This window comes from Trichomycterus rosablanca, chromosome 12, assembly GCF_030014385.1.
Source record: "Trichomycterus rosablanca isolate fTriRos1 chromosome 12, fTriRos1.hap1, whole genome shotgun sequence".
Classification (NCBI taxonomy): domain Eukaryota; kingdom Metazoa; phylum Chordata; class Actinopteri; order Siluriformes; family Trichomycteridae; genus Trichomycterus; species Trichomycterus rosablanca.
In genome coordinates, this window is record NC_085999.1 from 23,380,757 (window position 1) to 23,394,520 (window position 13,764).

Here is a 13,764-nt window from a genome sequence, read left to right on the forward strand (position 1 = left end):
ATGCTTTATAGTAAACTACATATCAAACACAAATCTTTTTTAATTAATGACAATAGCAATGCTCATTTCAAGTCCTGTTTGGTAAATAATATCTGTTAGAATTGTGTTTACGGACCTCGTTTTTCAAAATTCACAGATTTTTAAAGAAAAGTGCCACATTTCACAGCAGTCATTAAATATAATCTGAATGATGTCCGTGTTTTGACACACCCTCCTCTGTGTCCACATAACCGGTTGGGAGTTTTTCAAACTCAGTTACCAGAGTAGTGTTTTAGCTGCTTTAGACTTCGACATCTTGGACATTTTGTCTAATCGATTGTTAGTGGAACTGAACATCGTTAGAGTTTGCTGAGTTTATAAAGAAAGAAATAAACTGTACATAGACAAACTATCAAGAGCATAATACTGTACTTTACTGGCTTGCTCTTTTGAGGCGCAGCACAGACTACAGAGAGATGATCACAAGTGTAGAAAAGCACACTTTTCCATTGATTATGGAATCCCCAAAGGGACATAATGCACTAAATACAGAAACACATACATCAAACTATTTTCACGGTAGTGAATTAGGTAGGACCTTAGTTATGCATATTGAAATAATCTCTGCTCACCACAGTTGTAAAGAGTGAAGTACCATAGCCTTCCCATCAGCTTGTGCCAGTCTAGTCATTCAGTTGTGCAAAACAAATCCAGAAATCAGTGGTTACTGACAAACTAACCCAGTCAGTCTGGCACCAACAACCATGCCACAAAGTCACTCCATATTTACTATATACTGAGCTACCAACTTAAAATAATAGCTCTTAATCCTATTATGTTTCACTACATTTCATTCAGCGAGCATTTTCGATTCCCACAGTAGCAATGCTTGCTTTAAATCTAGTCATGAATATAAATGATTCATTTTGAGTTATGTGCACATAAACCACCACAACTTTTTAATTACGGAGAGGAAACTCAGATCATTCTATAAAACCCTGAATTTACAAGTTGTCGACATCCAGTGAATGTAGCAAGTATGTCTTGTGAACATATTATGTATTTTATTTATGCTCCCACTTTTAGATGTTTAAATTATAACCAGGTGTGTGTTTAAGTGGTTTAGGTCAAAAAACAGTTTCAAATTCCAAGAATGTTATCAAAGGATGAAAAAATGGTTGGTAGGACGGTTGCAGCTGGTAAAAAGTCCTAAAAATAAGCAAGATCTAAAAGATCCTAAAGATCTGGTTTTGATCTGTGCCCATAGTTACTGTCAAGAATATAGGTCAGGACTTAAAATTGTAATTTTTGCTTTAGTAAGCCATTCCAAAACCAATTTGGATATGTTTGGGTCATTGTCCTGCTGGAACCCTCAACTGCATCAAGTTCAAACATTTTACATTATATTAATGTCATCAGCTTTATGCAGTGCAACAGTACTATTAGCAGCAAAACAGCTCCTGGGGATTATACAGTATGTAGAGTGTAGAGTGACCACTAAATTTATTCAAAAGGTTTTCTTTTTGTTTACGTAATAAACAACAAAATTCAGCCAAGCTTTAAAGTGCTGATTTTGGAACAGCTGCTTCTACCTTGTGTGAAAGCTTGCTTGACTGTCGACAGTGACAACTGTGTTCCAACAGCTACTAATTAATGGCAGACCTGTTTTTGGTTGTTGGTGAATTATATCTGTGCATCCGATAAATTATACCCTTAGTGTAAGGTTAAGTTTGGGTTGTCCTCCCAGCCTAGATAGAGAGACTGACTTTCCATGTAACCTCTAAACAATTATTTCTTTTTTTTTTTAATGCATTTTCTCCCCTTTTTCTCCCCCTTTTTAGCACGTCCAATTGCATCATGCTTCCTCTCTGCCTATGCCGATCCCTGCTCTATGCCGATCCCTGCTCTGACCGAGGAGATCAAAGCTAACCCACGCCCCCTCCGACACGTGGGCAGCAAGCCACATGCATCTCATCACCTACACATTGAGGAGTGTTGTGCCACCTAGCGTTGTGTATGGAGAGACACACCCTAAGAGCACTCCTTCCCCATCTCTGTGCAGGCGCTTCTAAACAGCCAGCAGAGGTCGTAATTGCACCATTCTGACAGAGAGAGACCCATATCCGGCTTAGTCCCGCCCACCTGAACAACCGGCCAATCGTTGTTCATGTGGCCACTCAGCCTTCAGCCGGCAAGGCAGAGCTGAGATTCGATACAATGTAATCGAGATCCCAGTCTGGTTGCAGCGTGTGTTTTTCTGAGATCTTTACTAAGCTTCATGGACTTTTCTATGATAATGTTTGAGGCTCAGTCCAACAGGTGCAGACAACTATATCTATTAAAATGGAATTGTAGTAGATCATAAACAATGAAACAGAGGCCATGCAACAAAGTTAAATGACATTCTAGAACTTTTTCCTGTATGTATATTTCAACCAAGCAGATTAAATACAAGGGATCTTCAAAAATGTCCGCACTTTTATATTTTTTGTTGGGAATGGTGAGGGTGGTAGGAGTAGTAATTGGTCGTGTCTGAGAGAGAGCTTATAGTCCGGATTTAGTGCCATCTGATTTCCACCTTTTTGGATGCTCAAAGAAGCTTTAAGGGAAAGAAGATTTTCATGTGATGATGATGTGAAAGCAGCGGTGCATCAGTGGCTATGCTCTTAACCAAACACGTTTTGCTGATGGCATTAAAAAGTTGGTACGACGCTGCGAAAAATGCATCAGAAGGTGACTATGTAGAAAAGTGATGTCATTTGTTTTTGAAATTCTTAATAAATAGAGTTAAAATGAAGTGCGGAAACTTTATATAAGAACCCTCATATTGTCAGAAAACCCACAATAAACCTATTAAAAAACCTTACATTTGTAAAATGGACTAGAAAGCATATGTTCCAGTAAATCCTTACAGAACACACAAATCATGCGAAACCATAATATTACACATTTCCCTTTTATTTTAAAGTCTTTTTAATATACAACATATTCACACTATATAATATTTACAAAGTCAATAAATGGCACAGATTGATGTTTTTTTCCACTTAAAGGTGTCCTTACAGGGTGAAAACAAATAAAACTTTATTTCATTTATTTATTTATTAGTAGCTTTTAAAAGTGCTGTCCTTATCTAAATATGTATAAAGAAACTGATTTTTGAATCTAAAACCTGATTAGACCTTTCAATAAATTCTAGCTGGACATTTACGAGCAGAAAGAGCCGTTGGACCTTAAGCCTTTCTGAACACATGTGGGTTTCAAATTGCTTTGATCAGCTTCCTGTACCATTAGAAGAGGTAACATATATAATTGTATATTTGAGTAAAGAAGACTTGAGTGTCGAGTTTGTTGGTAAACAGTGACATCGTGTTTAACTGGGTGTGTAGACTTTGTGATAGATGGCACATGGGCTTTTCGCTGTAGGTAAAGCTTAGGAAATATGGACTGCTGGTGTACAAAGACATTCATGCATTTGACCTGATTCAGATCTGAAATGATGCATGCCTAAATAAACATGGGGTCTGGTGGACCATAAAAGTCAGGTAGCAACTCTGATCTATCAAGAGACTAAGGCTGGTTTTGCTAAGACAAAAGGATGGTTACCTGCACACACACACACACACACACGCACGCACACACACACAATTAAGAGATTACTGACAGATCAAACTGAATTAACTGCTCATGGAACGGTCACGCTCACCCTGTGCGTTTATGCTGGGTTTGACATTTAGATTACAATATTAATGTGGCTCTTCAGACAGCAGTAAGGTTTTAATTTAGCGCCCCCTAGTGTCCAATTATGTGATTGGCTGTTCAAAGGAGCATTGCATTTATTTTTAAGGTTTGTCTTCTTCACACCTAATGCTTAATATTATCTATACATATAACATATTCATATTGTATATATCTGTATTTTTGTGACATGTATACCACATTTCTTTTTTGTGTTATTAGCTCTAATGCGCTTCTTATAATGTGGTTTTGCAGCACTCACTTTAGTCCTGGTGGTGCCACCGGCCTGGCCAGGCACTTAACAGACACAGTAGGCTGGTGTAAAAGAAGCGGCCGGCGGCCCTCCTCAGTAGAGAGGGTGGCATAAAACTGGCAGAGGTTGCTATATCGAAATGGGAACAACAGCAAAAAGCTGTTTTTAAGCTTTTTAAACTCCTAAATTTCGTAAATGATGGCTTTTTTGTCAGCACTATTAAAAATCAACAAATCTGACCTTTAATATTCAATATTGGTTGTTTTTATTAGCTGGCGCTGATTGTTTGTTCAACGCCCTAGTCTGCAGAGCCTAGTTGAGTAATAGGGCTGAAACTGTTAAGTGTCTGTACGTGAGTGGTATGTGTGGGAAACCCATTTGCTGTACTCGTGTGTGGTTGATTTTGACCTTTGATGCAGAACCCGATGCACGAATGCACTTTCCTCCAGCAAGCTGAAAACCCACTGAACCCTTTCCGGAGCTACCAATTCAGTTCAAAGCTTATTTAAGGGAAGCTTATTTTGTGTGGTTTTTGACAGCTTATGAGCAGGTTGCTGGTGAGAAACCTAGCCTACATTAATATTCTGACAACTGGAGGCTGGTCTTGGGATCTAAAAATAACACAGTATTAATAACAACGTCTAATGAATTATACCATGGTGTGGTCAAAAGGATGTGTACACCTGACCATGAGCTTGTTGGACAACCCAGTTCAAAATCATGGGAATTAACATGGAGTCATATAACAGTCTCCTCTTCTCTGTGAAAATGTACCACAGTGTGTGTCTGTGGGAATTTGTGCCCATTCTAGTAAACAATTACTGGTGTTAGGTACCAACGTTGGATAAGAATGCCTGACTAGTAATCAACATTGTAATTTATTCCATCCGCTCCTCCTTCCCTCAAACTGCCAATCGTGTTTGTGCGGACGCCGGCCAGGTCGATACATTTTAATTTAATGTAATGATGATTTATTATTTGTGAATTATAACCCTGGTCCAGACCTCATCAGGTCAAACCAACGTTTTCTGTAAGGATGCATATTGTTCCAGGTTTCCACTGTGTAAACTTCAGCTCAATTAAGGACTAATTAATAAAAAAAAACCTCTTTCATCAGAGTTTAGAAATAAAGTAAAAGAAAATAAACTCAAATAACAGACTACGGTTCTTCTAAAGAGGATAAATTCATTTTTTAAAATGCATTTTTCATTGAACAGGGCTGGAGAATAAAACACAATAAATAGCCTTAATAAAAAAAATCTGTTCTGTTCATTTTCTTATTTTTTTTTTTTTCATCAGCAAGGCAAGCAGATATAAAAAGCAACACTCACTCATGGGCCTGCCCTTCCTAATAAAATTCTCTCTAAATATATACAGTGTATATACACCCATCAGCCATAACGTTAAAACCACCTCCTTGTTTTTACACTTACTGTCCGTTTTATTAGCTCCACTTACCATATAGAAGCACTTTGTAGTTCTACAATTACTGACTGTAGTCCATCTGTTTCTCTGCATGCTTTGTTAGCCCCCTTTCATGCTGTTCTTTAATGGTCAGGACTCTCCCAGGACCACTATAGAGTAGGTATTATTTAGGTGGTGGATCATTCTCAGCACTGCACTGCAGTGACACTGGTGGTGTGTTAGTGTGTGTTGTGCTGGTATGAGTGGATAAGACAGCAATGCTGCTGGAGTTTTTAAACACATCACCGTCACTGCTGGACTGAGAATAGTCCACCAACTAAAAATATCCAGCCAACAGCGCCCCATGGGCAGCGTCCTGTGACCACTGATGAAGGTCTAGAAGATGATCAACTCAAACAGCAGCAATAGATGTGCGATTATCTCTGACTTTACATCTACAAGGTGGACCAACTAGGTAGGAGTGTCTAAAAGATGGAAAGTGAGTGGACACGGTATTTAAAAACACCAGCATAACACACTAACACACCACCACCATGTCAGTGTCACTGCAGTGCTGAGAATCATCCACCACCTAAATAATACCTGCTCTGTGGTGGTCATGTGGTGGTCCTGACCATTAAAGAACAGGGTAAAAGCAGGTTAAAAAAGTATGTAGAGAAATAGATGGACTACAGTCAGTAATTGTAGAACTCCAAAGTGCTTCTATATGGTAAGTAAAGCTGATAAAATGGACAGTGAGTGTAGAAACAAGGAGGTGGTTTTAATGTTATGGCTGATCAGTGTGTGTGTATATACAGTATATATATATATATACAGTATATATATATATATATCTATATCTATATCTATATCTATATCTATATATATATATATATATATATATATATATATATATATATATATATATATATATATAGATATATAGATATATAAGATTTACAAAACCCTGAACACTTAGAATTTCCTACGAGTACCAAATTCTTTTTTCTTTTCTTATTTACTCCCCATTTTCTTGAAACTTGGCAAATAGTTTGTTAGCCAGTGTAAAGTGCAACAGTGCTTGGTTTCAATTCCCACGTATGTTCCTGGCTCAGGACTTTTTTTTTTTTTGGATGAACCCCCATTTGCGGAGCCATGATGTACACAGTGCATGTAGAAGTATGCTGAACAACATTTTTTGTATACCACTTCTGACCTTTACATTGTATGAATTGCAGAGCATCACTTGACACTATTAATCCACAGAAGCCAAAAATATGATTAAGACCTGGTTTCTGTTTCAGCTGTTCATGTGGTTCTGTGAAAAGCTTTCAACAATGAGAAAGTTTTGGTCAGCAAACTCCTCTAGGATCTGCATGTGTATAAGCGAAGCTGGTTCTGGGATCGGCAGGTGAAGATTGTAATCGAGATGATGAAAGCTGGCAGCATTCTGTCATTCTGAAATGTAGAGTATGGACTTCACCAGGCTCTCCTCGTACACCTTCAGAATGGCCTCACACACAAACTTAAATTGGCTCTGAAAAACAGATGTAGAGAGTTAAAACAAAATTCAGACATGTCTACTTCCCCACACTACAATGTTAACCTACATCTGAAGCCACTGGGCTTTTGTCTATAGACCTGTAACACATGGATAAATACACTGTACTCCAATATATTCCTCCACCGCTCGTGCCAGCATCTCAAACAGTCAGTAGGATTCGACTAAGCAGGAATACCCTATCCGGCCTTTTTTCCTTTAACACTAGAAGTCCCAGAAATTTCGAGCTCCCCCCTGAAGTCCCGAAAGAGGGTCAAATGACCCTTAGTCCGAACTGACGACTCTGATGGCTCCAATTAGCATCCTTTCATTTGTAAATGTGGCCATTGCCTGAGGAATCTGCAGGGGGGAGTAGAGCTGAATTCACACTAACGTCTGTCTAATACTTGAAAAGGACTAAAAACCTGGCCTTTCTGAGCCAATGGCCTTAAAGTGCCCAACCAGCCCAAATGCCAAGACTGGTAATATTAGTGCCTTTTCTCTTTTACTGTGTAATTAGTGCCCTCCCAGCTCCCAGTCCCATTAAGTTCATTAAGTTTTATGTAGCATAACAAACTCAACTGGAGAGAACTGGTAGACTCAGTATGAGTTCTACTAACAAGCAAAATAGCAAAAGTTCCCCCAAACAGCATTAAATGTTTTATGTTCAAGCAAATACTAAAAATGGCCTATTGATTTTCATTGTGCTATACAAATTTGACACCACTCTGCCATTCCCAGTAGCTCAATGTGCACATCTTTAAGCAATAAATGTCACTAAAACACCTAAACATAGGGGTATGCTTGTACCTTTGACCAAACAGTGTTGTTTGACCAAACTAAGGTTGTACAGTAGTGTTAAAAAAAATAGCAGTCCAACACCATTGACCTGATAAATCACTGTTTTTAGTAGAAGTGATATTTCTACATAGCAAAAATTTTACTTGAAAGTGTAGTAGAGTAATGAAAACAAAACAAACCCAACAATTAGGACATACATGCCACTCATTCTGAGTAATCGAAGCATTGATTGAAAGGGGCTTGTTCAAAATAATAGCAGTGAGGAGTTAAACTGGTGAAGTCATTCATTCTGCAGAAGAACGGGTGTCAATTTTGGCCCTTATTTAAGGTAGGAGGGTGGCAAATGTTGCACAGGTTGGTCATAGCACATTTCCTTTTGAAATACTGGGTAAAATGGGTTGTTCCAGACATTGTTCTGATGAACAGAGTACTTTGATTAAAAAGTTCATAGTAGAGGGAAAAAACATACAGAGAAGTGCAGCAAATGATAGCCTGCTCAGCTAAAATGATCTCAAATGCCTTGAAGTGACGACCAAAACCTGAAAGACGCGGAAGGAAGCGTGGAACTACTGTTCAATTGGATCGAAGAATAGCCAAAATGGCAAAGGCTCAGCCAATAATCACCTCCAGAAAGATCAAGGAACATCTGAAGTTACCAGTGAGTACAGAAGATGATTAAGTGAAGCCAATTTACCAGCAAGAACTCCTTGCAAAGTCCCGTTGTTAAGAAAAAGACGTTTCCTGAATGGGTTCAAATTTGCCAAGGAACACATTAACTGGTCCAAAGAGAAATGGCTCAACATTTGTGGACTGGTGAAAGCAAAATTTTTCTTTTTGGGTCTAGTGGACGTAGACAGTATGTCTGACACCCCTTGAGCACTGAATTCAAGCCAAAGTTCACTGTGAAGACAGTAAAGCATGGTGGCACAAAATGATGATATGGGGATGTTTCTCATACCATGGTGTTACGCCTATTTATCGCATACGAGGGATCATGGATCAATTTAAATATATCAGAATACTTGAGGAGATCATGTTGCCCTATGTCGAAGAAGAAATGTGCTTAAAATGGGTGTTTCAACATGACAATGACCCAAAACATCTTGGTTACAGACAAACAAGATTGAGGTAATAGAGTAACCAGCCCAATCCCCTGACTTCAATCCCATAGAGAACTTGTGTTCTGATATCTGAAATGCGTTCTTTTGAGGCAAAACCCAAAATAGCAGAAGAACTGTGGAATGTAGTCTAATCTGGACTGGACTGGAATACCTGTTCAGAGGTGCCAGAAGTTGATCGACTCCATGCAACACAGATCACGGAAACAATTGTTATGCCACTAAATATTAGTTCAGCAATTTAAACTAAAGTGAAACCTCAAACATTTTTAGTTTATAGCACTGCTATTTTTTTGAACAGCCTAATATTCATTTTTCTTAACTTACTGTAAAGGATGAACACAAACAGGCTAAATTTTGTTAAGGTTTTGATTTAGAATTGAAAGTGTAGTATTTTCAGTGCATTTGCATTCATGGAAATAAAATTTATTAGAATGATTTTGTGCTTTATTCACTTTTTTAAAATCACTGCTATTTTTTTGAACACTACTGTATGTATATTTCTGACCAAACAAATTGTTCTTATTTACATTTACATTTTCGGTATTTAGCAGACGCCTTTATCCAAAGCGACTTACATTACAGTTACAGTATATAGTCTGAGCAACTAAGGGTAAAGGGCCTTGCTCAAGGGCCCAACAGAAGCAACCTAGCAGTGGTGGGGCTTGAACTGGCAACCTTTGGATTACCAGTCCTGTGCCCTAACCACTAGGCTACAGCTTGCACTGTAGCCTTGCCACAGTTCTTATTTTGGGAAATTACAGGACACTTGTGAGTGTATTTGAAACAAAGCCGTTGCAAAAATCTGGCATGATATTGATGTCCATTCTGTTCACTATTTAGTTGTAAATTGTTTCATGAGTAAGCAGTTTACTTATACAAACCAAATGTACAAATAATTGGGACAGCAGGAATTTGTGAAGCTTTTAACATTATGTTTTACACTTTTGGTTACACAGGATTCATCAGTTCAAGCTCAGTGTCAAACAGACACAGGAATTTTGTATCTCCAATTCACTAAATTTAAATGTCTTTAGATTGTGGGAGGAAACCGGAGCTCCCAGAGCTCCCAAAGAAAACCCACACAGGCATGGGGAGAACATGCAAACTTCACCTGGACCTCTCCACCTACAAAACAAACCTTCTTGCTGTGAGGGGACAGTACTACTAAAAATGTAAATAAAAACAGACAACAATCGTTTTTCATTTAAAAATTCACCACACATTTAATGTACTTTTCTGTATTATTGTGTAAAAGTGTAAAATACCCTTTCCAAAGGCACTGATACAACCAAATACCTCTTTGTCTTTGGTCATGATTAAAATCACCTGTACACATCACCTGTTTGAAGTCACATCATTATTTAGTTTTTTTTTACACCATTACTAGCCCTAACTTGCCCCTGTCCCACCTTTTTTGGAATGTGTTACAGGCCTGAAATGCAAGAATGAATGTAAAAAAACAAATAAAAGAAAGTTGACCGGACAAAACATTAAATATATTGGGTTTTTACTGTCTGCAATGAAATAAAAGTCAAAGTAAAAATAAGAAACTTTATTGAAACTTTATTTTTTATTGCATTCTTCATATTGGCCCAACATTTCTGGGGTCATAAATAGTATTGAAAGGGATTGCAGATTACAATGTCATGCCCACCTGCCATGCCATTATGAGCTGGTAGGTGGCATACAGACACAGATGACTTACAGAGAAAATCATCTGCACTTTAAGGGCAGTCTTTGTGGCTTATTAAGCTTAAATTCACTGCAGACAGTTGAATACCAGTCTTACATACTGGCCCATGCAGATTTACTGCACTGATGCCGTTTTCTACCACTTAATGCTGCTACGTGATCCAGTTTGCTCCTGACCTTTTCAAAACACCACCAATGAGATAAATTGTTTTTATAACATTGTTAAAATCAAAGCACACACATGGTAGAGAGAAACCGATTTTCACTGTTCCACAAAACCCCTAAACTGTTTTACTTAACGTTAAATTAAAACCATGGCATTGTGAGGTCAAAATGGGGTATGGCGACTAGTAAGCTGTAAAATGGTGAGAGCTAGTTTGCATTATAGATAGCAATTCCATGTTTCCTAACCCTGAAATTGCTTGATGTAGCTTTATAGCCCTTTAAATTTAGTAGTGTTTAGTTGAAGCAATTGAGGTTCATTACCCATGTCCCCCTTTTATCTTCTCGCATCTCCAAATGATGGCAGTTACAGAGCGTTTTTACAAAACTGCAGGTGTATAAACTGCCCATTCTTTCAGTCAACACTGGGGATTGTGTTCAAGCTTACCGCACAGTGGCACAGCTAGCAGAACGCCGTCTTGCCACGCATCATGTAAAAGGCTTAAATGCTGCATTAATTATTTATTTAATAGGATTTTAACGTCATGTTTTATACACTCGGTTACATTAATGACAGAAATGTTTAATGTCAAACACAGTGAGGGACAATTTTGTATCTCCAATTCACCTCACTTGCATGTCTTTGGACTGTGGGAGGAAACCGGAGCTCCCAGAAGAAACCCATGCAGACACAGGGAGAACATGCAAACTCCACACAAAAAGGACCTGGACCACCCCATCAGTGAGGTAACAGTGCTACCCACTGAGCCAACGTGCTGCCCTAAATGCTGCATTAAACATCACAAAAACTAAGGCAAATGGTAAGTCAATTTCGGAAATATGTACTTTCAGGACTTGGGTTTACCTTACTTTAAGTCAGTGCTGTACATGGTTTGTGCATTAAGCTCTCTGGGTTGGGACGTGCTTGATTTCAGTCCAAGCCAAACATTGCCTTGACATTCTCCAGATACAAATCCTTCTAAGAAAATGGCAACTACAAAACTTTTAGCCCCATAAACTAGGTCCCAATTCTAAGAGCACAATCAATGTTTCTCCTTAAATTCTTAAGAACAGAGTGAGTTGCTATGGAAGTGAGGGCTGGGTCAGTAAATAGAACTCACCGGGGTCTGGATCATCATGGCCCGCTGGTCCCGCATAGTTCTCACAATGTCCAGCGGATACACAGGCTGACTGCACTCCATTAAACACATTGCTGTCTCCATGGTGATTAACACTCCCGTCCGACCAATCCCAGCACTGGACAGAAAGACAAGTGGGAGGGACAGAGAAAGATGGAAGTGATTAAAGATTTGTGTTGAACCCCAGGGCTTCAGTCTTCAGTACTAAAGAATAAAAAGGGAAAATTATAGAGATCTTGTGATTATGAGACGATGTGAGGAGAATGTTAAATACGCAGAACAGAGCTGGAGTGCTTTAGATGAGTGTTCAGTTAGAGGCAAATCATATAAATAATATTTAAGAGTACATCATTGTTTCTAATTTATACTTTACCACCACTTTATTCTGATCAGGGTCCCAGTGGAATCACTAGCTGCAATGCCGTAACACACACCGTCCATCACAGAGACCTCGCCATCCCCCAAACCCAGACAAAGCCAATTACAGTGGTACCTCGTATTAAGACATCCCCTAAACTCGAAATCTTTGAGACTCGATGCCCTTTGTCGAGAGATTTGTACCCTTATACTCAACGTTTACCTTAAACTCGACATGTGTGCGACTGCCACTTTGTTTAGTGCTTGGCTTGAATGGTGCATTTGTGTGAAATAATCATCAAATGTACTCTAAAGACATCCACATGTATCTGTGTTTAACTGGATTTTTCTCCTGTTTCACTTTTAAACTTGTGTTATAGCTCGGGGTTCTGAGACATGGTGAGAATCAGCTTTTCTAAAAAAAGCTAGCTTAATGTGACTTAATGTATTAAAAGAACGACATAGAAACACTAAACCTCTCTTAATTATTACTGCTCATAAATTCTTTCCACTAATAAAATTCCTTACTCGTTGTTTTAGTACAATAAGTCACGTTAAGCTTTGTGCACCGCCACACTCAATAGGAAATAACAGCATTGTGCCACTTCTCATGTGAATGCACCCTAACTGAACGAAATACGGTATTCCAAGATCAAGCATCTCCATGATTAAGAAGCATAAAAATACAATAAAAAATTCAAGATAAAGTGCAGATTTTATTGTATTTAACTGTTTTCAATTGTATTTTAATGCTTTTAAATTATATTTGTGTTATTTTCAGTGTTTAAGTATCATAAACAACCCCATTTTTCATAGCCTAAAATATATGCAGTTCCTCGGGAGCATGGAACGCATCAACAGTTTTCCCATACATCCTTTTGGGAAAAAATACCTTGAACCTCAACGCCATTTAAACTCAACGGCACTCCAAGAAACAATTGACATTGAGTTTCAAGGTATAACTATATATCGACACCCAACCAGCCAACAGCATAGCTGAAATTAGAACCCTGGATCTCAGCTGTACTAAGCTATGCACTATATGTCCAAAGGTATGTGAACACAAGTCTTAACTAGTTTTTTTGTTTATTTAGAGTTTTTAGTGTTCAAAGCTTCTAGAGAAATATCCCCAAAGATTGCAGCTGTAATTGCTGCCAATTCAGTTTTGAATTGGCAGCAATTCAGTTTTTTTGCCAATTGAGATTAAAATGATTCTCTGTGTGTATTAAAGCTCTGCCTGCAGCTCTTCTACACAACAGGGAATCAACAAGATTGGGGGAATGAAGGAGAAAAGAATGCAAGTATCTAAAACTATACAGAATTAAATTTAAAACTTTGGTGTATATATTAAACTTTTTTCCAGCCTCTCAGGTGGCGCAGCGGTAAAAAACCCTAGCACACCAAAGCTGACATTTCGAACTCGTCGGTTCTAAACTCAGCTCTGCCATTCGGCAGGCTGGGCACCTACACAACAACGACTGGCTGTTGTTCTAGGGGGTGCCGGACGGGAGCTCATAACTCATGCAATTACAACCTCTGCTGACTGATTGAGAGACGAGGGATAATGTGTTGATCAGG

At 38.5% G+C, this 13,764-nt stretch overlaps 1 protein-coding gene across 1 annotated transcript in view; it reads right to left on the bottom strand.

Annotated features, from left to right (window-relative positions):
• Positions 1–6,346: 6,346 nt before the first annotated feature.
• ptpn4a (protein tyrosine phosphatase non-receptor type 4a) overlaps positions 6,347–13,764 on the bottom strand; it is an 84,331-nt gene continuing 76,913 nt past the window's right edge. Inside the window, exons 26-27 of the mRNA XM_063005451.1 lie at positions 11,812–11,947; positions 6,347–6,911 (exon numbers count right to left, since the gene is read on the bottom strand). Coding sequence (XP_062861521.1) covers positions 6,828–6,911; positions 11,812–11,947 — 220 coding nt within the window. The 3' untranslated portion in view covers positions 6,347–6,827. The remainder of the gene's footprint in view (positions 6,912–11,811; positions 11,948–13,764) is intronic.